At 39.1% G+C, this 27768-nt stretch overlaps 1 protein-coding gene across 3 annotated transcripts in view; it reads right to left on the bottom strand.

The window, feature by feature from the left end:
* DOCK10 (dedicator of cytokinesis 10) overlaps positions 1-27768 on the bottom strand; it is a 156667-nt gene that overhangs the window by 15316 nt on the left and 113583 nt on the right. For all 3 annotated transcript variants that reach the window (XM_065640258.1, XM_065640257.1, XM_065640259.1), the window contains exons 25-49: positions 26819-26888; positions 23419-23532; positions 22140-22211; positions 21352-21498; positions 19371-19454; positions 16541-16637; positions 15202-15246; positions 14548-14723; positions 14312-14428; positions 13226-13337; positions 12382-12503; positions 12182-12296; positions 11948-12014; positions 11167-11214; positions 10408-10509; positions 8428-8556; positions 7636-7744; positions 6844-6981; positions 5859-6041; positions 5177-5287; positions 3584-3799; positions 2818-2875; positions 2387-2485; positions 945-1051; positions 348-470 (exon numbers count right to left, since the gene is read on the bottom strand). In XM_065640258.1, the coding sequence (XP_065496330.1) occupies positions 348-470; positions 945-1051; positions 2387-2485; positions 2818-2875; positions 3584-3799; positions 5177-5287; positions 5859-6041; positions 6844-6981; positions 7636-7744; positions 8428-8556; positions 10408-10509; positions 11167-11214; positions 11948-12014; positions 12182-12296; positions 12382-12503; positions 13226-13337; positions 14312-14428; positions 14548-14723; positions 15202-15246; positions 16541-16637; positions 19371-19454; positions 21352-21498; positions 22140-22211; positions 23419-23532; positions 26819-26888 (2761 nt within the window). The remainder of the gene's footprint in view (positions 1-347; positions 471-944; positions 1052-2386; positions 2486-2817; positions 2876-3583; positions 3800-5176; positions 5288-5858; positions 6042-6843; positions 6982-7635; positions 7745-8427; positions 8557-10407; positions 10510-11166; positions 11215-11947; positions 12015-12181; positions 12297-12381; positions 12504-13225; positions 13338-14311; positions 14429-14547; positions 14724-15201; positions 15247-16540; positions 16638-19370; positions 19455-21351; positions 21499-22139; positions 22212-23418; positions 23533-26818; positions 26889-27768) is intronic.

A 27768-nucleotide genomic window follows, 5' to 3' on the forward strand; every position in this document is an offset into this window, starting at 1 on the left:
CAAGTAAATTAGACATGAAGAAACCCTGGAATTGTGAAGCGATCACATAATTTATCAGCAGTTTTTAAACTTCAACACAATGCAAATGTGCTCTTGGTTTAAAAATACATGTAAAAATTCAGATCCAGTGGCTAACACAACAGATGAGTTTGAAAATTCACTGTTGTATTGATGCTGGAAAGAGGAAGGAGTCATTTACTCACAGAGCACAAAAGCATTAAAAGGAAACACTTCAGACAGGAAGAAAAAAAAATTCCTTTTAAAGATAGCACTTTCTTTTTTTTCCTAAAAATTTTGAACTTTACTGTTGTCTTAAAATAATTAAAAAAAACCAGAAATCAACTTACTTTGAAGTCCCTCTGCTTCTCAAAAACAGCAATGATAGGCTTGTTAACCTCAGCAATAAGCTCATATCTCTCAGACTTCCACAGGTATTCAACACACAACTCCAGCTGCTCCACAAGAACATTCTGCAATTCCACAAATACAAATAATTCAATGACTCGAGCTGGTGGCATTTACTTAATAGCAATGCAGCAAAAGGACATACCCACTATTTCATTTTTGTTCTGCATCTTCTATTTAAGGTTTTTTTCAATTATACAATATTTAACCAGGTGTTGGTGACCTAGCTCTTAAAAAACTGAAATAACAGTAACATGAAAATACTTGAATACTTGAAATCTCATTCAGAAGAATGGGTTTGCTTCGTGGGCTTCCCTGTGCCCTGACGCCCAGCTCTGGTACGTAACGTTCTGGTTAGTCAACCACCTATCCCTGCTGTTCAGTACAACAGCTATGACATTTCACTCAAAAGCTGTGCGTCTTTTAATACTGTGTGAAGTACACTCTTACTATAATTTGCTGTAATATGCACAAGCATCCACTAGAAATAATACTCTCTGCTAATATAGAACAAGCATATAAATGTTAATGCTGCTGACCTCATTATAGGGAGTATCTTGCATCCCAGAGTCTTCCTTCATAGCACCTTCTTCTTTAATGTTGGGGGTGATGCTCAGAAAGGCAGGCCATCCCATGGAAAATAAGCCTTAAAGTACAAGTCATAACCATGTCAATTAATGACTGAATAACCAGATAATTCAAAACGTTATTGGATGCCATTATAACAGAGCTGATTTTATTTGACTGGATTAGTTAATTTTTCACAGCCCAAGTGACGAGAGGCACAAATGGAACTGACTCAATTTATGAGACTGTTACATATTTTCTCTAACTTTCTAACCGAGGAACTCTCTTGTAGAAAGCTCCAGCCAGTGGCAGAAGCAGCTGACGGAAAGGCTCAGAAGGATTTGAACTGAGCTTACATTTAGTATTTGCTAAGCTGGGGCCTTAGTGCAATGGTTGCAGAAGGAACAACAACTTACACGGGCATTGCACATTACACATCAGGCGCAGTCTGACCTGCAAAGATTTTACTGCCACTCTTGAACAGCGAAGGTAAACCTGCCAGTGGAGACGATGAACTCCTGACACAGTTCATGTTCAATTTAAAAGCAGGAAAATGCCAGTAAGGCACAATCACAAAGCGAATCCTTACATATTGAGACAGAGGAGCTCTTTCCCCTCTGTCAAGTTTTGAAATTCATTTAAATATAGGTTTAAAATGACCTACAAGTTTTTCACTCCACCTACTGTGATCTGTTATTCATACAAAGTATTTTACCACTAATGAACCATCTCTGAAATATTGCTCTTCACAGAAAGCTTCCTTCTAAAGGGATGCATTTTTCATCTCACCCACAGACACTTCCAATGTATCAGAGAATCATGGTCTTTCTGAAACTAACAGTTTTATCTTCCCCAGATATTTGTCCTTGTCCCCAGAAATTGCTCTTTGTGAAAACTGCTAAAATATCTCATGCTGAGAATTACTTTGAAATACACATTTCATAAACTAAATAACCACTGGCATAGAAGCATTTAATAATATAAGCCTGCACTTTATTTCTCTAATAAGCATCACAGATTAAAAAAAAATCTTTATCTATACTAAGTTACATATGGATAACCACTCATTAATTCTGCCCCGTGCCCTCCCAGCTTTGGCTAGTCAAGGACTTGGACGTGGATTTGCATGCTAAACACCAATTGACCTGAGAGGGATTTTTCTGTTGCTGACGATGAGCAGCTTGCTGAAAAAGCCCTTAACCAGCGACATTCTGAGCAATTCATCAACCCAGCCAAAGAGCATCAGGAAAGTAACATATAATGTTTCTGACATTACTTGCTATTACAGCCATCAACATGCACTAGAAATGTTTTTGCTTTGCTAGATAGTTTTCCAGATCAACTGGAGAACAGTAAAATTTGATTTCCTAATTATGTTATTTGACCCATAAACAGGCATGGTTAGAGCACTCACTTCCTCCATTGTGAGTTGTTAGTAACACATTACTATCAGAGACTTGACCATCTTCCAGGAGCATACGTGAGGTACAAATCTTTTCCATTTTCCAGTAACCTATGATAGTGTAAGATGGTATTAGTACACTGCTACTGATATGTGTTAATACATGCATATTTAATTACAACAGACTAACAAGTGAAGCATTCTCTTTTAGCACTAGCTTACTAAACATTTAATTAACCCTCTTTACACAAAACACACACTTTCACTGTTCCAGTGCTAAGACTAGCATTTCCGATATATTTTAAAAATAAAATATTTGGGAATAATTCAAGCATGTTTAAGAATACTTGATACATATAAGGAAGAAGAGCAGGATAGGCAAAAATTATTTTCAACAATAATGTTTATAGATACATAGTTGATTTTGAACATGTTTATCTTACCCTTCCTTTTCAGGTACTCTGCAATGAGAGCAGCAATATGAATATAGCACATAGCAGCCTGTAACGAGAGACCAAGATACATGTATACATTGAAGTACACTGTATGACTTACAGCATACATGTAATAAGGAACACATACTTTCATCACAGTCAAGTCATGCTGCAGAAAAGGGAAGATAAAATTAATATAACCATTTAAGAAAATAAAGGATTAAATGATGAAATCTTTCTCAAGTTTTAATTTCACTAGGTGTCTTAGGTAAAATCATAGATTTGCTCAAGAAAACCATTAAGATCACTTAGTAAATAAGATATTCCTGGGTTATGCACTGGAATTTTGCAATACCCATTTAGTTTTTGATGAGAAGGGCAATGCATTATAAACAAAGCTCCTCTTCTATGCCGTAGTGGGGGAGAAGAATATCCTTTCTGTAAGTTTTGCACTGCTCATACCTCATCTACCCTGCACCTCCTGAGCTGTGAGGGTTAAGCAGCAGAGACGCTAATGCAATACTGACCACAGCAGCGCCGTCAGACATTTTCATGTCTTTCTCAAGCATGTATCAGGTGGTCACAATTAGACAGACTGGGATAATGAGCATGTCACATCTCTGGGTGTTTTGCAAAACTGCCTGCCTCTAATTTCAAGTATATGAGAGACACTGTAAGACTCCCTTAAATGACTACTGTTGTCTTTCAGAGCCCTTTTCACCAGAACATCTCAGCCTAAAGACAAATGGATTTCCTATTCGTTTATTTACATTACCTCTGATAAATCTCCATTTCTTGCGTGAATCTTGGCCATGCTTTCAAGCCATGTCCTACGTAATTCGGGTGTGCTGGCATATGAATTTGCTAGGCTGTACTGCAGATCCACAAGCATCTCAGGATCCTTCTCATGCTCCTTCATCTGAGCTGTGGCCATTAAAACCGTTCTGATGCGTTTGGTCAGATCCTTCACCTCTGCTGGGAAATTAACGTTCTTTGGGAAAGATAAGCAATACATCACTAAAACCATCCAAAGGGCCACATGCAGAAGACCTCCTTCCCCTTCCCTAATTCAGTAGGCTTTGAAGCAGAGTCACAGTCCCACAGTATGTGCACATTGTACACAAATCCTTGACTTTTATCTTGATGTGTCATAGCACCTACTAGCTATCCCCACCAGCCAGCTGCACCACAGTCTGCGTGCAGCAACTCTGCTGAAGTCAGCAAACTGAGACATTTGTTCCTCGGTTGCTTACTGGGCCCAGAACTGGATTCCCATACATTTTAGCTGATGAACGGCCTCGGGCGCTATAGATAGTCCTGCTTAACTACACTCACAGCATGTCCAACTGCAGTGAATTAAGCACAACGGTGGCTCCTGGGCCTTCTCACACTGCACAAGATTAAAACAGAGTCTTGGTATTGCTCCTATCAGCTGTTCCCAACATATTTAACTCAGTTCTGCAGTTTCTATTTTTCAGATGGGCAATGAAATACATTTCTCTTTTCAGACTTTTTTCCCCTCATTCCCTCTGTTTAAAAGCAAAAACATTAGAAAAATTATATGAAATTAAATGCTCCCTCCTCTGCACCACACAGAGATGAGTGTGTTACAGAAGCAGCGTGACTGACTGCAGTGCAGAGAAATCAAATCTAGACTTTGGAAACAAATACAATTGTAACTGCATTTTACTAAATAAGACATCAAATTACTTATTCTAATTACCTACCAATTGCTTACACTAACTTTATTATTAATCTCAGTGGAGATACCCTAAAGTCACCTTCAGAGAAGGAAAAACACCTCCAAAGTATAAAATTCAAAATGCATGTCAACAAATGTTTGGACAGAAATTGTAAAAATTAAAAGTTGGAATCCTTTTCCAATACTTTTAGTACAGATAATGCATATAATAGCAATGGCAACTAATCTAAGAGCTAAGTGCCTTTTTCAGGGGGTTAGCAAGCTGTTACAAAACCCAACTGTTGTGCATGTTTTTGCTATACATTTACTGAACAGACTAAAGGGGCAGTTTGTAGACTAAAAACTGTCAACTGCAATTGTGTTTCATTAGTTACAATGCATGATATCTTCTCTGACATCAGGCAAATGAACAAAAGAAGCAGCGAATAACAAATAACGCAATTTTCAAATAAAAATATCTCTTTTTTGTCTTAAAAATTATTTTCAATTATTAAGCTTCTGAGTCTCAAATATCTTCAGGAATTTCAGGCTACCTGAAAAAGGCACACTATGAATGCATAAATCACTGTCTAATAAAAGCCAGCCATTTTATTCCCTGAAACACTTGCTCCTCTGAAATTGCTGACTTTTTGCAAGAGGTAGTGATTGACAAAAAATGTTTCTTACTTTCATCTGCTTGTCTCCATTAGCAAAATTATTTATAATTGCAAGTGAATGTTGAAAACGAGATCCGCCAATCCCTGCATCCGCTATCAGCTGGCTCACTGCTTTGATGAGCTGTACAGGGGGAGCAAACACAGGGTGCAATTAGCAAAGAAAATCAAAGTTTCTGAATAGTTTTTAATCCATATTTTAGTATGACTCAATGTACCAGGCTAGCAGAGATGCACTTTTATACCTGTCTTAAGAAGACAACATATACAAATGCAAGGACTGTGAGTAATCTTGCCAATATTTATAATTGCCCTCATTTTGCAGTGCAAGCACATTGTTACTGGACTTTACTTTTGTGTTGCTATACTATCAGATTCTGTTTAGTTCCTTCATCAGCTATGTTCTCGCTGCTGTAAGCAATGCATGTGAATCAAGAATAGCCATTCATCTCGCTATTTATTGGCTATGTGGCTACATTCACAGCTGTTGTCTGTCCCTGGAATAGAGCTGAGCTGCCCAAGAACAGCAGAGAATCCAGCCCAGTGTCTCCAGACTTGGCAGGAAAATCAAGTTGCCACAGAGAATTGCCTGTCTGAAGATTCCAAAAGAATTGTTTTGCTACAATGCATAAAAATAAGAATGACAAAAAACAATGCGTGTCAGCTAAATACTGATGATCTCACACTTCACTTACCTGTAGATGGGATCTAACTATTGATTTCTGCTTGTTAAATTCAAAGTTCTTTCTCATGAAAAAATAAAGAAGAGCAGATGCCTCTGTCTGAGTTGAACGTGACCTATGATTACAGCACTTCAGGATTTCATAGCAGAGTGAGCCGCAGAGATCTGCTTGTCCTTGGAAGAATGCTGAGGGGAACTATTGAAAAAAGTAGGTGAATATGTTTAGCATTACTCTCAGGTCTCAGTACAGTTATTCTGAGTCAATATTTTTCTGTCAAGCTTTCAGCAAACCCAGCTCTCCCATATTCATTCACGCAGGGGTTTAGTGAAAAAAATTAACCACCAGCTAAACATAATCTCATGTGCAAATGAAAATTAAGGAAAAACTGCACACAGGTTTTCATACAAACACCATATGCAGTGCAACAAGCCAGCTGGCCTCCAGGATGCCCAGCCAGCAGCTGGCACACAGCAGGCACAGAATAGAGTGGCCTATCTGCAAGGGATGCTGAAGCGCTAACCAGGAACAGCATGTGTGTGGTTCTGCACTGCGATAAAAGCTGTTCAGGAGAAAGAAAATACTCTGAGTAGCAAAGTCATTGAACTTCCAGTGGTCAAGGGTTTGGACGGCAGGAGATTCTGCAACCCAGGTATCTGCCACGAAGACCATGGACTTCTAGAGTTTCAAGCTTTCTTGCACAGGTGGTAGAAGCATGACAGCTGATGACATAGCCATGTGCCACAGATCTGGACATTAGATTTCTATTTACTTTACAAGTTTCACTTCCTTAGCAAATCTTTCATTTTCCAAAACAGAACTAATTTTTCAGACATTGTAAACTTCTCACTTTTAATCAACAATAAATCAGAAGATCTTTATCAGGAATAAGCATTAATACAGTAAAGTTCAGAACTCTTTCAAAGTACTCAACTGTCCTCAAGCTGCACTTGCTGTAACATATCAATAGGTCAGACTAACAGACTAAACTCATAGTTACCTTGCCTACAAACAACCGTAGGGCAGCAAAGACGTGCTTGAGAGCTGCTGCTGACTGGTTGATTTGCAAAAAGAGCATGTGTGTGTCAAAGACTTTCTTCATCAATGCATTCTGGCAATCGGATTGCTGAAGCTGCCTCTGAAAAGTTCACAGACAAGACACGACATTCAGGTTATTAAAGTGAATAAAAAGAAGAAAGTTCTGCTGGACTTTATGTCGTAGTGTTCCTAGTGAGATGTAGCTTGCTGCAGACTCTTTTTACTTGCAGTTTTTCAAGAACAGCACTTTCCTATGCCTGTACTCCTATTTGTGGATGGTATACGCTAGGGTGGCAGAAAGGAGACACTAAATCTAAAAGGAGCTGCCTGCTGTATTGTAGCTGTGCGACCTTCAGCAAGTCATCTAGGCCAATATTCATAGAGCAATTTTTAAAGAGGCAGTGGATCCAGTGGCTGACTCAAAGACATATAGATGACAAGCAGCTTGGAAATCTTTTGTCTAAAATCTCTGAAATCTAGTGGGATAAGCATGATTCAGGTAAGGTGATATATTACTAGATTCATGATGCTTTCATGCAGAGTAGGGCTGGACACAGCCCTGGATACACAGAATGCTCTTCTTTCATATCCTTCCTATTCAGTTTGGGTACTATGAGCCAATTCCTTCATAAAATAACTTGAGGACTGGCATATCTCATTTCCCTGTCCTGTTGTCTCAGGCATTTCAAGTTTCCTGTGTGCACACATCCCACATTGCACCAGTTCCAGCAGAAAATGAAACAGCAAAACGTACCTGGTGATTCAGAGTGTAAAGACACAACAGGTCAAGGATTGTGAGGGAAACTTCTGTAGCAATGTTTGCCTCCGTGTCGACATACTGTACAATGTCTGTTTCATTGGAGCTGCCTGCAACATATAAAAAGCAAGATGACAAACAATATTCTGTGTGTAGTTAAAGATGAACTAATTCTGCAATCTGGTCATTAAGTCTCAGCACAGTAGAAATGGGGTCCTAACTGTACATCTAACTGAAGGGGTGTTTTGAAGAAAACTGCTCACAGGACATGAAAGGGGAAGGAATTTGAGTCAACTGTTACCAGCGATATGAGTATATATTCTTTCATTGTTTCTGTTCACGCTCAAAGGAGGAGATAAATCTACCTGGAAAGTGGGATAGATGAGTTCGATCTCGTTGTTTAAAGAACCTTCTGTCATGAAAAGGTCTAGATCTAGAAAAATGTAATATTTCAGCCAGTGTCCATCTGCTTGGACAGCAAGGTACATAACCATAATTGAAAGAGATGCTGGGAAGGGGGAAAACTTGTCATTAAGGCTATTTAAATATGTCAGGTTATTGTAATTGATTTTGTTTCTAAATGAGCTTTGACCAAATTTAAGCTCAGATTTCTTAGTCTCCTGAAAAAAAAGGCAGAGTCAGCAGCTCTATTTACATTTAAGCTCTTCTCTTCAGGCTGTCTTTCACAGGCACTCATGAAAATGGATTTAATTGTACAGAGCCGGATCCAAAACCCACAGAACTCCAGAGGGAAGTGACTTTTTTTTTTTTACCCCTTTCTTTTTGTACTTACTTGCAGTGCTGCTGTCTATCATCTGCAAGAGTTTGGGGTTAGAAAGTGCATTTTTGCCACGGATTATTGGTAATGTTTGAGATCTGTGATGCTTGTGGCCATCATGACTAGAAGTAGGATGCATCCTGAAATTGAAAGGTATCATTAAAAAACAGAAGCAGAGAACAAACTATCATGCTTATACAGAATTCTTCCATGTCGGCTAGAATTTTCTACAGTACTTCTCAAAGGCTAAGTTAAACAAAATGAGGCAAAATTTTTCAGAGAAACAAAGATGAAGAAGAAAGTCAGCGAGGTGGACAAAACAAACAGATGTGCTGCCATTTCCTGAGATCATAGGAGACAAACCACTCATTGAGCACTGAAAAAAAGCATCAACATAAATAGCAGGCTGTCAGGAAAACTGCCTTTGAGTAAAGAGAAACTGAAATGAGTTCTGTTAACCAGAATACAAGAAAAATGTATCCTGCTCATGAAAGGACTAATACAGCTTCTATGAGGGGGAAAAAAATGATGAGAAACTGACAGCAGCAGTAAAAACATGTGTGAGTATGTGTGTGTTCTTTTAACCCTCTTTGATGCTGACAAACACATCATTAATTTATAATGAGAAGCTGAGAACTAAAATACCAATGCTTATCATAATTTTTGAAAGGATTATGAATTTGTAACCATGACAGAATTCAGCAAGATTTAACATCTCTCAAAATTCAGCAAACTGAAATACATTTATATTTAAGTGCAAGTCAGAGCTGATTATCAGCAATACTTCAGCTCTCAACTCATCATCAAAAAATGCTCGGTATTACAACAGGCCAAACAAACAGCCATTTGGACAACAAATGCTGATCTGTGAAGGGGTAAAGTGTGAAGGCCGTGGAGACAGCAGAAATGCAACTTTACTTTGTGGATTACCACCATGTTGGTTCATCTGCAAATGTGCAAATAACCAACAGACTCCCAAAGGCTGCTTGCCATTTCCAGCTGAGGTAATGAAATCAGTGCTGCTCCTTCAAAATTGTACAGTAAAGGAGCAAAGAAAGAAGTAGGACAGAGAAAGCATCTTTTTTCCTTTCCCCCTTTGTTCCATTCCCAGCTACATGCTTATAATGGTAAGCATATTCCAGCTATCCATAAATGAGAAAAGTCAGTGATCCAAGCTCAGGAGGAATGGCAACTTTCGCCTCATGCTCTTCAATACAACCACAAGCCTCACAGAACTGAAAGTTTGCTTTCTCTCTAGAGTTTTACATTATTAACATGTAAAGGATCCCACTTTCCCCTAAAAGGATCAAAAAGATTATTAACGATGTGCTGCATCTGCAGTGAATTACCATGTAGCCCACAAAAATGATTAAATATTGCAATGTTTACAGCAGGAAGATGAAGGAAAAGAGACTAGGAAAGAAAGATTCTCTAACTGGCAAAGTGGACATAAAAGTGTAGGACTATGCTATACTTAGCATGAAAGTAAAAAGATGGGTGCCAAGCAAACCTACTGTTAAATTTGACTTTGTGCTGTTAGATACTTCTCCCTCCACAACCTTGGGTTATTGGGGAAAAATGAATGCCCCAATACTGTAAACGCATCCATAGATATTTACCCCCTAAAGCAGTAAGATTCCACAAAAGTATAAGGTTGCAGACCTATGAATTCCTTCAGGCTTGGGAGAACTGTGGATTGTCTTCCAGATAGGGATCTGAGCTGAAAACAACAGCTACTGTTTCTGCAGTACTTAATACTGACAGTAACTAAGGATTCTTCTGAACATAACATTTTAAACAACAGCTTGTAAGTCAAGTTGAAGTTAAAGGGACCCAATTCTTTTACAGTTTACATCTTTGGGGGCTCTGAAACGTGCTACATGTTGTGTCAACCTCTTTTCAGTCAGTCAACCCTGTGACAGGGTACGAAGCTGGAGGACAATAACAAAGATGGTGGTTTTACAGGACTTAATAACACGACATGTCATTACCACTGCGAGAGCAGACCCGATGCCTGGCCAGAGGAGTTTGAACCTTTGAGGGTTCCATTATTCTGGGTGGCCTGAACAAACTTAAAAGCAGCAGCAATTTTCCTGTTAAGAGAAAATAACTGTTAATCTGTTATGGAATGTGACATTGAATTTGCCATGCTTCTCAAGAATAAACACAGGCCTGACAAAACCTGCCATGGAGCGTGTCCTGATTCACCTGGTGACCTTTCATTTTTCCACATATAGACAAGGTCACAGTGCTAACATACAATTAAAAAAGGAACATCAACTGAGACAAAGCATGCATTTCACATTTCACAGCTGGAACATGATCTCATGCTTTTTGAGAGAATGGGTAGAGATAGAAGATGCTTTTTTTCATTTCTGTGGAACATTTATCTATGCCCATTAAAACTATTCTTTCCACTATATGGATGGAAAATACAGTGTTCAAGTTTATTTGTTTGGCATATGCACAGAAATGTTGTTGAGAATGGTTCAGTATTTGGGGTTATAAATGCAATAGCAGTTATCGTATCATCACATGCAATTCATCTTTTTATACCAGGTGTGTGCTCAGATGTCCAGAACATCATGATAACACCATTTGCATAAAAGAGAAAATTAAGCATTTGCTTTCAGCATGTCTGACTGATGCTTTCAGGAGAAAACTGATACAAACACTGTTAGCCTCATTTAAGCCTAATGTAATGCAGTAATATTTAAATACTGTAACATAGTACAAAGCTAGAGAATTACCTTACAATATTGCGTTTTCCTAGATATCTGAAATTCTGCAGACAAACCCTGAAAGATAAAATGACACATTTTATGTCTATTAATGGCTTCCTAATTATGAAAAAACGCTGAATCTTAGTGCCTCAAAGAGATCTGGATCATATGCACATCCTAGCAAACAAACAGAACAGAATACAGCAGTTCCCAGCCTTGGGATGCACAAGATGTGACACCAGTTTCCACACCCTTGCTCCCTTTCTCCATGGTTGAAGATTCCTGCTTGGTGAGGAGGCAAAAATCAAAGGCAAAGACTTGGCAGCAAAAGCATTGCTTCTTCACCAGTTGAAGTTGGATAACTCACATTTCACTTATGAGTCAGTGAGGAAATTCTGGAAACAGCTACCTGCATGGATTCTGCAGCCATGCATAGATGGGATTGAGCAAACCACCTTGGAGATGTGAAAAACAGGTAATCCTATGTTAACATGGCTTTCCTTACAGTTTGCAGGTTTTGGGGAACTAAATAATTTTCTCAAGGGAGGAAAAGAATCTCAACTCCAAATGGGGAAACTATTATTAAAAATCTCTTTTAGGAGGAACACCCAAAGCATTATGTCTCTGTTCATGGAAATGACCAACGTATTGGAGGATATGGATTTTATTAGTAATGTCTCACTACAATGGCAAAATTGTAGTGAGCCTATTTCAGTAGGTGGACAAACTCAAAGAGAAATTATTTACTGCAATCACTTTAGAACATAATCATTTAACATAAAATCAACCAACTGCAAAGTGAACTTACTCTAAAATGCTGAAAAAGTCCGTTATTTCTGAGAATGGTGCTCGCAACCAGTAGGAAATCAGTGCATCTAAAGGGAGATATTAAAATACATTGTGTATCTGTTACAGGGAATTGAACTTGACCCAAAACATGTAAAATACACTGATAATTATTCAAATTTAATGTTTGTTTGGATTCAGCATTCATGATATTTTATAATAATGTAAATTAGGTAGTGAATGCACATTTTCTTACCTTCTGAAATGGTTTTCATAATATGAAGGAAACACATAAGAAGGCTTCTGGTTTCAGCTTGATCCAACTTGTCAAAACGAAGTGTTGATCCAATCAAAGACAAAGGTCTCATGATCTGTTGAATTGACAGCAAGGGGTCTCATTAAGCATAGTGGTAGGTTTCCACCTCTAGTAACCGTTTTCAACATTTGCACATGTACCTTTTCACACGTGTCAGTTCTTTCACTGTTTTTTTCATTGGTACTTGGGTTAGATTCAAGACTTGCTAAGGAAGCTCTGGAGTCAGCATGGTTTGCTGCAGAGATAGCTATTGATGAAAAGGCTGTAAATGAAAGTCATAGCAAACATGCTAAACTAAAACATTTATGGATACAAAAATTAACAAGAAAAATGGAAAACTTAAAATGTGTCACATGCTGGATTGACACCAGTGCTTTGAACTTCCAATAGCAAAGCTATTGATGGGTATGTTTAGTACTGAAAACATGCAACAAGTTGAAGTAAAAATGATTCAGTTTGCCATTATTCATGGCATTAAATTGGCCTGTTGCACTCCGTAAGGCCTGACCTAGAGCCACAAAAACCAGTGGAAAGATGCCCACACACTTTCCTGAATCTTGAAACGGGGTTTGGAGGAAGTGAACAAAGTAAATTGTGTTTCTACCCTTCCATTAAGCCTGGAAAAACTAAGAGTACTTGCCTCCAAGAGACTCCAGGATTTTTCAGGAGAAACCCTGGCACAATTCTTAAGTCAGGCAGAGACTACAAGAATGAACTCAGGCACAGAGATTTGTGAGAGCCTGAATATTGGCATTGCTCCAAAGCAGGAGAGTAAGGGAAGCAGTGGAACAAGAGTGGCTTCACAAAAGAAATAAAAATCCATCCAAAAACACCCAAAAGGAGGAGAAACATTGCATCCCATGTTTCCCTGAGTATCATTTAAAATGGGTTAATGATATCCTCCATGAATACGAAGCAGAAAGCACAATGGATTTGAGATACACAGAAATCTACCTGTATGCACATACAATCTGTCATTTATACCTGCTATAGAGTTCAGAACATCTTTGGAAAAGGACGTGTCCACAGAGTTGGCATGTTTCATTGCTGTCTGGCTCTGAAATCCTCCAGTTGTGCTCAAGTCATCCCTAGATCCCTGTATTTGGAAAGAAACAATACAAACTGCAGTAAATCAATCAACTTTGAGAATGACAGCATGCCTGATGGGCTTTTCTTAGACACCGAGCTTGAAAACCTACTTCAGCCTCAAAAGATCAAGGCTTGCAATAATATGTCAAATAGCTACCTGTAATATGAAACTCTCTCATAATTGAAGTTGTAAATGACAGATCAAGTCTGACTATTTGCTTCTTGAACACTACCACAGCATTGGGAAAGGAGCATTAACTGCTGTCAGATGAAACAGGCTTGTTTGCTGGAAGGACTGAAAGACACGACATTCCTGCAGAAATCTGTTTCTAGTTTTTAAAGCAGGGCTATGATTATAACGCATCTAATCTTTTAAGAAATAAACAAACATGCTTCTCCACATGCACAGTTTATACAGACATTTTCTGTGGTGGTAAAGCTGGTTTATGATGTTTCTGTGCCCCTTCCCTCCTTCAGCTACTTGTATGTATTCCCTCTGCCTCCAGTGGAGTTCGCGGTCCCTCTGTTGTACCAGTGAAACTGCTTGTGGGTTCATGATGCAACCCTGCAAAGAACCTGTGGGAGATGAGAGCTTTCTTTACGTCTCCCAGCCACTTGCCAAGGGACTTGCACGGGGACAGGGTCCTCAGCCCCCAGCCTGGGGCACCAGGGCAGAGGTACTGGCCAGACTGGCTGGGGCTGCAAACCCCTAACTGGGAGTTTCCAGCTCTGGGACAGCTGGTGCCCTGGGGTCTGTTCCTGACCCACTGTCTCTGCCCTGCCAGGACAGACTCCTGGGGCCCTGCAGGTGCTCTGCAAATCGAGACCTTCCAAATTAAACATTGTGGGTGCAAACAAATTAGTATTTCCAGAACTGCATTTCATTAACTAATTTGTGGCTCGCATAAACTTGGACCTCTTCCCACCAGATTGACTGGGTCAGACCTCAGTTTCAGTGTTCTGAAAGATCACACGGATTACCTGATTGGAAGTATTGATATTAAAAAGGAACATATCCTTCATGTAAATCCTTGGCATGTTGTCCAAAAGCATTCCATAAAGTGGCATGTACAGGTTTGCTATTTGTGCCTGTTTTGCCTAAAAAATAAAAGATACAATATAATCCTGAAGAAACTAACTAATGTATGCTAGTGGCTAAGAAAGTTTCATATATGCTTAGCTACTGTATGAACAAGCAAATGAAAAAGTTTATTTACCGGTTCTGCATATCGATCATCAAATGAATGTTTTGCCATTAAGTTTTTAAGTACAGCCAAAGCTAAGTGCCTAATATCCTGGTCTTCTTGCAAGGCAAATCCAACCTCCCGCAGTAGAACTCCAATTAGAAAATGTTTACGGCAAAATTCATTGGTCAATGTGTACTCTGGAATATCTTGAAACAGAACAGACAAGAATCCTTAAATTAATATTACATGACACCCTCCATTTCCCAAATTTTCAGTAGCTTTTATTGATTTAATTCTCTGTTAAACCTTGATTTCTTGATCTGACTGCTCCTCTCTACTCCCTCACTTGCTAGAATGAATTAATCTAATATTGTTATTTCTCAAAGTAATGCAGTTTTTACAATTTACTAGTAAGAAACATTTTACATACACATCCCCATATGTCAATCCCAAATGTTTTGCACCTAGTAAGACTATTCACTTCAAGGCTCAGGGTCCAAATTGTTGTTTCCATATTCTAGCTACAAAGTTCTAAAACACAGCAATCCAGACTAATTCCACTTTTGAAAACATTACATAATTTTAACCAAAATTTGCCACATTTCAGTGGCAGTGGTCAAAGTAAATCTTAAAACTCTTGATGCATAATTCTGCTTATTTCTTATGCAGTCATTTTGTTCATACCTGATGTTCGATATTCCTGTGTTGATTCTGAAGGCGTCACAGGGTCTTAATTTTTCATAAATATAAAACAAAAATAGGCATTAATTATGCATATTTTTTACTTCTTAAGTGTAAAAATACATATTTGCTTTGTATCTGTTTTTTTAAAATTTGGCCCAAATTTGAATGAAACAGCTGCTTCTGTTAAAGCGAGCTATGAATGTCAGAACCAAACTCACTTTTTGGTGCTGAAAACTGAAGCAAGGAGACAAGAGTTTGAGAGATGCTGCACAGAGAGCTGATTCCGCGGCAAGATACCTTCCACTCTCAGCAACTTAAAGGACCAAATCCCAGGCGATCTCCCCAGAGCCCACAGCAAACTATCAGAACTGGGAATTGTGCCCAGGGCTGAAATCCCAGTGCCTTTGAAACCAGGAGGAAAAGCACCCTGTACTGGGCACTGGCCATGAAGCTGGGTTTGAAAGAACAGATTTCAGTGCACAGGATGGAATGCACGGTGGCTGCTGGCTTTGGGGCACGGGCAGGGTGGATCTACTCCTGTGGTAGAGCACAGGTAAAACCTGTTTGTGCTTCTCTGCAAAACACGGGTTACACACAGCATCTCCTGCCTTGAGAAGCAGCTCAGGAGGTATTACTAACAAATTCTGAAATGGGCCTCTCTTGCCTCACTGCTCCAGGTTAAACACTCCAGCATGTGGTGACCATGTGAAGTTCAGGCTTGCCAGAGGCCAAGAAAGTAAATGTTCTTGGGAGAAAAGGGCTATTGCACAGGACCTGCCTGCCAGTCCTAGAGATACTCTGCAGGCTAAAGTACCAATGCCTGTTATCTGAGAGATGGATGTTTCCAACCTCCTGCTGCATGTCCAATTCAGATCCCCCCACACAGGAGGGGGCTGTCATGTGGACAAGTCGCACTCCCAACAGCAGCAGGAAAGCCTCTTCCCAAACAGTAGTTTTGCAATGTCCTTATCACTGCCCCAGCCTCCTCCTCTCCCCGCTGTACCTGTTCAACCCCTTCCCCAGCTCATCACCTCCCACGGCTACTGCAGCTTCAGTAATTAGTCCTCACAAATAGTCCAGTTCATTCACCTCAAAACTTCCAGTGAAGGAGTTACCTTCCACCACCCAACTGGGCTGTCAGGGCTTGCGTTTATTTACAGGCATACTGAAATGATGTTATTTTTATCACACTGATTAAGTACCACACCTGAAAAGCCATTTAGGGCTTCTGTGCCTGATGTGCAGACGTGATACTTCAGAGAGAGTTAATTGTTATCCGCTCTTTGAACCTCCCAATAATTTGCTGTTGTACAGAAACCCTTTGGGGGTGGTACCTTACCAGGAATGTTTGAAGAACGTATGGGCAGACACAGAGGGATAAAGTGCTCATGGTGACAGACTTCTTGGAGAAAGTCAAATTTGAACTGATGTAAAGTCTGAAAATCACAACAGGTAATGGTTCAGTTCACATTTAAACAGGGAAAATGGTAAGACAGAGCTGCGTTACTATTTACCTCAAAATTCATATAACACCCAACAATAAAAACTTACAGCTTGTTATGCCAAACTGCATGAATAATAAACATTTGGGTTTCATCTCTGTTATCCAATGAACTTGTCACAGTCAAACAAGCTCTTTGGATTCCTCAACTATGATTTTTCATTGAAGATATACTGATAAATATAAGCTTGATCCAAGCTAAATATTTAAGGTATATTTAAAGCTACACTGGGTCTTTTGATGGTGTATACTATAGCATATAATCATAGTGAAGTATCTACTCTAGTTCACATAAATTGGGTACTGTCATAATTATTATTACGCCTTTTTTTTTTTTTTCTTTTCCCTTTTCTTTCTTGCTTTCCCCCTTTTTTTGGTCAACTAAATACAAAGTTTCACCAACACAGGCCAGATTCAAAATTTATTGATAGTGGTGAAAACTTCCTCTGTGGATTCCAGTCAGTTCCAGCACCAAGGGATTTGGTATTATATAATTTTGGTATTATTTCCTTAATATGTCCCTCCCACGAAGCAATCCATGATCTTTGTAGAGCCTTGCAACTACCTCAAGAATTTATCATTCCCACTAAAACGATCTGTCACTGAGATATAAAGATAATAGATGACATCCAGTAATAAATTTTTATTTCCATCTTCTCAGCTCACCATTTTCAGTGGCAGAAAGCTGTAATTCAGGACTACCAATATGACACTGCATCGACCTAGGTCAAACATTTGCCATGGCATTAGAAAGTACTTTTAAAGGCCTTTTATTTACCCTGTGTTTAAGTCTGTCAGTCCCTAAAATTAAATTGTAGCATTTCTGCTGCCACCATCAGGCTAGGATACCTGGAACACACACTTTACAGAGTACTGGATGGTGAGGAATTTTTCCTGAAACACTTTCTTGCACTGTCACGCCTCATGAGGAATACAGCTGGACATACAATTCAGGGTCTAATGGCAAATAAAGAAATGGAGCACCTGAAAGGTATTTCCCAAGAGGAATTGTGACATTTTGAGGGAACACAACAATGAACAGAATTCTAATGAAGTATTTCAACTTTTGAATAAATATTTCCCAAAACAATGTTTAAATGTCAAAATAAGGAATGCTGTGAGGGATGTACTTGTGGAACAGAAATTATGGTGCTTCATTCACAATTACAGTAAATTTAAACAGCGATGTTATAGACTGATATACCCACAGCTTATTCAAGCAGCAAAATACACTATTACATTTTCTGAAGAGAGAGGTCAGATTGAAGAATCATCTTTGATACATAAACAATCCTGCTAAAGAAGAAAAAGACAAACTGAAAGAAATCCCACAGCACGCTTAAATGATCGACTCTTGCTTAGGAGTCTGACTGAAAAAGAAAACAATGCAAGGGCTCTCTCTTCTTGAGATCAGAAATCTCTGATTTTATTTTGTGGGTGTTCAAGTTGCAAAGCCTGTTCTAGCGGTACCTCTGTCTCAGCTCCGAGTGACACTGGCCGATGGCTCTGGAGGGACGCGGGCGGCCAGCAATGCTCATACACTCACTGCCAGGGAGCTGCTGCGTTCTGCTCTGCACACTGACTAATCTCAGCCTTTTCCACTGGCCATTAATTAGCTTTTTTAATTAAACACCTGTTTCTGTGGTTGAAAGTATTTAGGGAAGTTTGAAATCTGGAAACAGTTTTCAGATTGCATAATATTATTTACAGAATTATAGATTTCATTAATACCGAGAGACTGCATCCTACATCGGTTCCAGAGATCAGGTGAAAGCAGTATGAAGTTGGTTTTAGTAAAAACCAAACCAGACATGGGGTAATCTCTCTCATTACCTACAAATGCCCAGATCACCGCTAAATAATTGTAAACAGTTAACAGACAAGTTTTGCAATCTTTTTTGAGGAAAGATGAGTCATTCAAAGTGTATATCTTGAATACATTCTGTTATCTATCATCTTATGTGCTCCAGTATGGCAGCTCAGAAACCCAGTCATGGAAGCCTGTGACTCATTCTGATGGATGAAGAGTAAAGAAATCAAGCTGAATAATTTGGGGACCTCTTGCAGTTTGAAATGTATCGTTCAAAATATATATCACTGACTATTACAGGTATTATAGAAGAACTTCAGGTTGCAGGGAATTTTCCTCATAATAAGTACAAACTAATTTGGAGGAGATTGGCTTTCTTGCATCATCAATGAGGTAAGAACATACCATTCATTCAAAGTAACCAAGACGTTACATTCTCACTTGAGTTTACACTATGGTAATTCGCTCGTATGCTCTTACTTTAATCTCCTCAAAGAAATTTAATGCCCGTTGCCACTGATATTTGTAGACCAAACCACAAGTGTAGTCTCCACAGAATCAAAGCTTAAATTCAAAGAACTTCTGACTGGTCAGCCTTTTGCATGCTTTGGTCTGAGCAGTCTTCGCAGAGTCTTCTGTCGTGGGGCTCAGTGAGTAGTTGTTTGGACACGGCTATTTAGTCCCAGAAAAGGAGACTGATGGACAAAACCCAAGAGAATTTAACACAAATTTACAGTACATGTTTTCACTGACTTGAGTTCTGAGCATGGTGAAGCCATGGAATAGATCTTAGTTTCAATACAAAAATATTCCGCTCACTTTGGAAAACAAACAAACAAACAAAAATCAGAACCATACCTTGCTATCTCCTGTTCCAAACATACTTATATAATTGTTGACCATCTTGAACACAAATCCACGATCCATAAATGTAAAACAGCGCTAAGAAAGGAGGAAAAAAGAAGTATTATTTTTTAGCCAAAAAAAGCGGTACATGGCCTCACCCAGCTGTTTGCTTTGCGTCACCTACCAACTTGAATCATTTGCGCAGATGAAGTTAGTCACACAACAGGGCAAGGAAAACCAGGGAACTGGTGAATCTGGCTTGATTTTTTAATTTCTTTTCAGTAATAATAGATTGATAAAACGTCTCATTTTCACTGTGTCTATAGTCTAAAAATAACCATCACAGCGTCCAGTGCACTAGGAGAAAGCTGAACTATTCAAAGCCATTCATGTACTGCAACACTTAATCACTGGAGGTGGCATGTGATGGGAGCTGACCTGAACATCTCCTTCAGTGACAGAGACTCCTGAGGAACCAATCCAGCAACAACACTTGCTGTGTGTGAGCTCCATTATCTCTCTGGCAACAAATATGCCACTGCTCTTGCTGATGGATGGGGCTAGAGAGCCAGAAGGTGTAAAAGTGTTTGAGGGCCTTGGTGCTACAGTTACTGATATTTTCCCTTGAAGAGTCTGCCTAACAGATAGGGAATGCAATCTTGAATTCCCCCCTTCTCTGGTGCTCTCAAACTCTGCAAAACTAGAGGAGCCCCGAGGCTTCCACCACATAGCATTCAAACAAGGCTGTTTCAATCCCAGCCTGAGAAAGCCACATCATCTCTAACCTATGTAATTCTTTCTGGCAGACTATATTTGAAAAGAAATTAAAACACAGCCATACACCACATCATATAACGTAACATTACTGTCTTCCCCATCTAGCTGAGTTACACACAAAAATAGCATGTAAATCTGCAACACCTCCACAGGTGCAACACCCCACAACTACTGACTAAGCCCCTCCTGCCTCAAACCAGCATCGTCTTCCAAATGATCTACCACAATAGACAGACAGCTTAATGTCAGTATGCCAACGGCAACCAGGGCTTCCATATGGTATCAGCAACAGAGGGCAACACAGCGGAGAGCAAGCTTATAATTTATTTCACCTGTGTATGGAAGGAGAAAAATCCATTTTCAGTTTCTGGTTGTTTTCCTTATAATCTCACAGGAACATTTGATTGCTGGAATATTGCTCTCTCCTAATGCTGTGCTTCAATTTGTCATAAAACATTTGAGGCCGGGTTTTAGTGTGTACCATATACACTGTTCTGTACATCATTAATGCACATCATTCCATTAATGGAAAGGGAGGTGTGTGTGGGCATTGAGTTTGAATCTAGATTAAGTAACTTATTGAATGGCAATTTTCCCATGCTCCACAGCTAATGCAGTGATGGGAAAATAAAAATGATTGAGAAACATTAGGACAAAACCACAAAATGCAACCCCTTGTAGTGACTTTTCCAAAGTACGCATATATTTTCTTATATTTGGTAAATGAAATGGCATTGCAGAGTTAAAAAGGTAGATTACAGGATCTCACATAATATTTGCAATTTGCTTATCCTGGTTTGCAAAACCTACCCACCCTGGTTGTGATTAGGAAATATTAATCCACCTGCAGTCATTCAGAGCTATACTATTTAAAGAAAAAATAGCAGCTCAAATGTAACTACAGTTTCATTCCTTACCAAACCTTTTACCCATTTGAATGCAATGTAGGAATCCACAAAATTTGAAAACTTGGGCTCTTTTAGAGAATAGATATAAATGAATCGGAATTGCTTTAAAGCAGACTTTGATAAAGCTTTTGCATTCTCAAAGACCCAAAGGCATAGAAAAACTGAGCTACAGGCCAACACTAAACTTGGATATTGAGCCATCATTCTCTAGGAATTGTTTTTATTCCCTTTGACTAGATTAGAATAGTCTCAAGTTTGCATTAAGTATGGGGAAATAAGTGCATATGCTGTAATGACAGACATCTCACCTTCAGAAATTTGGCAGTGCTGTAGTTTGCATTCCTGGTTTCTTCAAGAGAATCTTTATACTTCCAAACAACATGGTCTGCTAAGACCATCACAAGTGTATCCAGCTCAGTATGAAATGACTCTGGAAACCTCTGAGTTCGAGAAACCTAAACAGGGAATAGATCGTCACTTGAGAGTGTACGATATTGCACATTAAACCTGAAAATACATTCAGGCCAAGAATAAAGACAATAAACACAGGTCATTCAACACAAAAGAAAAATATTCCTAGAGTTCCATGGATCTATTCTGAGTATAAATACCAAAAAGAAGAATCAGGTTCATAGGAAAGTGGGAAACCTTATCCTCAGATTCCAGCGCAAGTATAATAGGAGCATCTTTGATAATCAGGCAGAAAATACGTCAAAACACTGATCTCCAGCCACGTAAGGTTTGCTCAAAGCAAAGGAGAGTTCCTAGATAATTTATTTGCTGTCTGGCATAATCACTTGTCGGGTAACCAGCAGAAATTAGAGAATTCTCATTCCATTCTAACCTGACCATTACAAAGCTGATGCAACGGTATGGCCCATCAGTTCTGTACAAGCAAGAATAATAGGTTTGAGCCTAGCAGGTAATATAATGTGGTTTTTGAGTAAAAACAATATTTTACAAAGCATAATAGCATTTCTTTTTTTTGACCAGTCAAGAAGAAAAGTCCAAGCATATGTATTTCCCAGGATTCTGCATTTTCTATTTTCCCTAAGAGGCAGACTGCCTACTTAATTGAGATCATGTATATACTTACTTTTGTTTTGTTTGTATCAACCAAGTGCTGTGCCATTGATTTTAAGATAACAGCAAAGAAGAACCAGGAATGCTGTTCAAAAGAAGGAAAAAAGAGATTAGGAAAAGTGATTGGTAAATACTTTACGACGCATTACCATTCCTTGTAGATGGATTGCATTTCTCAGTAATGCACAATGATAAATTCTACATGACGAACAAATTAAAGACCCTAAGTGCCATGTATTTGAGAAATGTGGGATCACGTCCTTAAGAAAGCTGAAGACATCTCAGGCACTTTGTCATTGTGGCTCTGTGCAATAAAGAGCCCCCACGCACCACTCTTACCATCTCTCCGTTCCTGCGGAGCATCATCTTCACTATTTGTTTGCAGGTAACTGGCAGAAATGCACAATGCAGAGAACTCCAGAGAACAGAAACTGAGAATTAACTGCTTTTTAGTTCCAGCAGATTGGTAATTTGGCCCAGAATAGATGGTACTTGTTTAAAAGATAAACAGAGTGGTTCTTCAAATACCATTTGTAATAGCAAACAGGTAGGATACAGATTAATATCTGTATTCTCTCATCTCAGGAGATATGTGAAATGAATACACTCAAAAAGCTTACAAATTGCAAAAAAACCACCCCACAACAAACCCACCCACGAATACTTTTGCATGAGCCAGGTTTCCCGCAGGACAGCTTTTCTGCTTTTTTCAGCCTATTTTTGCTATTCCAGTGGCTCAGCACAGGAAATAAGCACAATTGAATGTATTTTTGCCCCTGGGAACTCCCGAGCTGGACTGGTCAGCTGTCATAGCATAACTGACAGGTTCAGTGATGGGGCTTGCACACATATTAATTGCTTAGACCTGGTTTGATATGAGAAACCTCAGGAAACCTCTATCATTCTCATTTTGGTCACTGTCAATCAAAGGCAGGAGCTGAAATCAGATATTAATGTTCTACTTACAGATGAATATTCTCCCTGCACCTTCTAAAATAAAAATTAAAACAAAGTACCCTAAAAGCAATTGGTCACATCACATTGTGCAAGAATTAAGATTCCCACTTAGAGCTGTAACAGAACGGACAAATTTTATTATGTCAACCATGGCATTCTGAGAAACATGTTATACTGAGAAACTGCAGCAAGTCTGGTAAGCCTGTCCTGTTGAATCACTGCAGGATGTCATCTATGCAAAGCTTGTAAAGGGAAAGAGGAGAGGAGAAAGAGATGCAACAAGTGAGTTTCAGGCAGAAAACCAGTAGTAAAACTACAAATATGCTATCACTCACCTTTAAAACCTGTTTCATTGTTACTTGGTCATTTAACCTCAGAAGACCAGTCATATTCTTGACCAGCTCCTCATGAACAGTCCTTTCTTCAAATGATTTGGTCCTGAACACGTACTGAAGAAGAAAGGAAAAACAAAAATTATCAAAATGTACATTAAAACAAATACAGAAAACCTCAGGAGAAGACAAATTATTTATACACTGCTGACAATCTTTGCTGCCAAAATACCTTGACTGAACAATCATTCGCATGAAGTTTAACTCCCCTTAGCAGTAATAGCTCAACACTGTTCCCCTACCAAATCCCAGTTTTAAACACAACTTCCTGTTGATTTCAGCTTAATGTGAACCAAGAGGAATTTCTGCTTAAAATCAGTGCTACAATTTATTTTTTTCTGTAGGGCATAGGATCCTGACACCTCTAAATTGCCTTTCAAGCCATTTCACCAGGGGAAAAAAAAAAAAAGAATAAGCAAGGAGAGGAGGTACAGAGGGTTTTTTACCCACCTAGTCAGGGCCACCTTTCACTTGCTCCTTTCTTCGAGTGGCAACAGCCCATCAGAGCTGGTAACAACTCTTCGTCCTGAATGGCACAGAGCACCCACTGGAGCTAACCGAAGGGGAAAACTCTACCCCTTTCAGAAGTTCAGCCCTCAAGAGCGGAATTTATCTTCCTAAGTTGCTCAGAACTCATAAGTCTAGTATGAATTTTATTTAACAATTTAAGCTAATAATTTGGTATTGGGATTCATTATAGCTTCCCTAAAGCAAGAGCTCTGCCAGTGCACCAGTTGGGATGAAATACCTTTTCCATTCAACAAGGCAGGTAAAAGAAAGGAATACAACTTGAAAACATCTTATTAATATTCAGCCTTGTTTCCAGAGCAGATGCCATAAGCTTCTCCCTACATAGTTTGACATTTCTGGGTCCAGTTTAGGTCAGTGTAGTTTCGCGTTATTATTGCATCTGAGTCACTCACAATTCTCAAATTACTTATTCCCAGACCACCATTTCTAAAGTAGGTATTCATTTCCTTACAGATGAATAAAGGAGATTAACAGTTACTGGCTTTTGACTGCTGCTGGAAATGGGAAAACAGGTTAAATGGACTTTTGGTGTGGCCTGATAATCACCTGTTATTTCAAAGATATTTAGCTGCAATAGGTGTCTGTGGCAATTTTGAAAAGTTATTGTGCAGAAGAGGTATTAATACCCATTTAATTAACTACATTTAAATGTTACGCGGGGTATTTATTTTGGAGCCTGAACAGTTCTACTAGACCTCAGCAGAATTCTTCTGTGCTTAAATCAGAGTACTGGAGACTAAAATTTGACTACTAAGATGCTGAGATGTTTCACCTGTAAACACATACTTTCATGAAATATGGAAGTAAATTCATACCATGGAAATACCAACGAACAGTTGTCAACACTGAAATTAAACCAGTTTTCCCATTTAGTAATCTAACTCATGTCATATTTTCATTATTCTACCCTTGAAAAAGCTAAAGTTTCAGAGTTCATCAGGAAAGTGTTTGCTTTCACTTTATTCCTAAAGTTAATCTAAAAAACCTTTAGGGTTTTAGACCCCCCAAAATTTATGTCACGAATATTACACATAATCCACAAATGAAATGTACGTTAGGAAAACTACTTGTTGCACAGTGAATCAGAATATCATTACAGCCAGAAACCCATACAGATATTTGCCACTCATGGCTTCTTTCCATGACTGTGGGGGACCTCTCATTGCTACCATGACCTCCACCAGTTCTGTCACCATTGAGCCAGTGCAGGCCAAGTGACAACACGATGGCAATACATACTTCACTTCTGCTAACAATCTGCAAGTTGCCTCTATGCTGCTATTTGAAATACGCAAATAAGTTAATAAACTAACACTCAGCTATGTTACAACTTAATCATTACTGATTCATCTATTAAGACTAGAACAAAATTTTCCAGCCTTCTCTCCCGCAACTAAAAGGGCAAGAAAAAAAACATAAAGGCAAGTGGAAGGACAAAAAAAGTGTAACATCCTTAAATGAGGTTAATTTGTCCATGCCAGTAACAGCAGTTAATGTATTCTTCTACTTAAAAACATCCTTCTTCATAAAAATCTCAGCTTATAAAGTTGTTACCCAACTACACAATTTTTGAGATACTTGCTGGCCAATAGCACTACTCATACTCATTAAACAGATATTCAATTGATATAGATAACAAGGAGATGATCTTTAAAGAGGCCAACTCCTTTGGCTTTTTAAGCAATAATACAGCTTGCCCAGAACCAAACTCCAGAGAACATATCCATATATATTCTATATATACCCTCCTCTTCAAAACAATGGATGAAAAAAGCTGAGTAAACAGGGTACAGTTACAAGAATATGAAATCCATAGATGAGAGAAGAATTAATGTACAACAGCACACACAAAGACACAGGATCTTGAAACTAAAATGACAACTTAAGAAAATAATGTAAAGCTTAGTGAAAAATCTACAGCTTCCTAAGAGAGATGCAGCCATCTTGCAACCATGAAGACACTCAGAAGTACCTCTTCCATAAAAATTACCACTTGTGGATCCTTTTCAACTACAACAAGGGCAACCCTGCACACGTATAATACAGATGGCCAGATATTTTAAAGTGAGAAATCTCACAGTCAAGAGGAATGCTGCAAACTATGAGCAAACTAAATTAAATATCCCTGGTATCTAGCCAGCTGAAATTTTATGATCTTTCATCTATTTATCTCCCTCTTCCCTTCTATCAAACCCTGTAAGGTGGGAAATTCTCAGTTTAACACCATTTCACAAAGACTGACAATAAGCCTATGCTCCCAGAAGCTCCGTGGAAGTGCAACTGCACTAGGTCCCCCTTCTAAAATGTAAGCTCTAGTCATCAGCTGACTATGGAGAGTTACCCCTCCCAGACCCCAGTACTCTTTAAGAGTGCCCTGCAGTTTCCTTTCCCTGTGCTTGCTCAACTTGGTGTCCTATAGAAAGAAAGCTGTACCATGCAGAGGAAGCATGAGCAGCCCTTTGTCCTCCTCGTTGGAGCAAGGTTGCAAGCCAGGATGCAGCAGTTTGGTGGGTAAGGACAGTCCACGGAGTGTCCCTCCTCAACAGGATGCCCCCAAAACACAGAGAGGCAGTGTAATATGTTCAAGGTGACAGAAGAAACTTATGGCAGAGGAGAATTGACTCAGCCTCTTCCAAATCTTACCTTAGTTTCCTAACCAGAGACACCCATCCTACTAGTGGTAGAAAGCTATGATGCAAATGCAGAGAAAGCCACAAGCAAGTACAACTAAGAGTAAACAGGAAAAAACCCCACAAAAGCCAAACCCAAAAGCCCCAACATAAACTAGTTAACAGTATAACAGCAATCTTACCATCACATACGAATTGATGCAGTTGTCTAGTTGTTCTTCATGGCACTTAGCAACAATGTTAGTAAGAACCCTGCAAGATAAAAGAAAAAATAATGAGCTGTTTTGTTATAAGGCAGAGAAAGTTTATCTGATGCATCGCATTTTTCTGTTATTGTAACCTCATTTAGAACAGTCCATAAGAGTTATGATTCAGATGATGAATAGCGTGTGCAGAAACTGTCCCACCGGGAAAAAAACAGTCACCCCTTGGGCCTTCCACCTGCATGGATTGTGCTGCTATATGTGCATTTGCCTAACAAAATGCACCCAGTTTTAATGATTATAACTCTACTGACACAGCAAAAACTAAAACTATTAACTAGCTAAGACTTATACCAACCTTGGATGATTAGGAATAAGAAAAATTAGAGTACGTTAATGAAACAGAGGGGCAAAAGCCTCTTGCTTGTTAGGTCCTGTCAGATCATGGTAATTCTGTAAAGCTGTGATACTTTGCTTATGACAGCAATGTTTATCAAAGACAAACACAAGCCTAAGCTCAAGCCTGAGCAGGTCCCTCTCCTGCACTGTTTGCCCATAACCAGCACACCCTGGCACAGTGCAGGAGGGAGAGCCCGGACACTTGGTGCAACCACGGATGCTCTGAGTTTCTGCAGACCAGCTTGGTGATCCGCAGCATGGAAGAAAATTGCCTGGGTCATGTCGGCACCCATTCTCACAACCTGAGCTTCTACTAACGGCAGAGATGGCATTGCTTGACAAGTGTGTCAGCAAAGTTTTCTCTTCCCTTTGTACCTGAGCTATTGTTGAGATCATCCTGTTTCAGAAAACACAATTCTGAGCAAGAAGTCTTCTTCAACTTAACCATAAGATTTCCTCTTTATTATTGTGATTTAATTTTTTCAGGATACTTGACACAGAAGAGACTCTGCAATTTCATAATCTTATTT

This window comes from Caloenas nicobarica, chromosome 8 (assembly GCF_036013445.1).
Source record: "Caloenas nicobarica isolate bCalNic1 chromosome 8, bCalNic1.hap1, whole genome shotgun sequence".
In the NCBI taxonomy this organism is placed as follows: domain Eukaryota; kingdom Metazoa; phylum Chordata; class Aves; order Columbiformes; family Columbidae; genus Caloenas; species Caloenas nicobarica.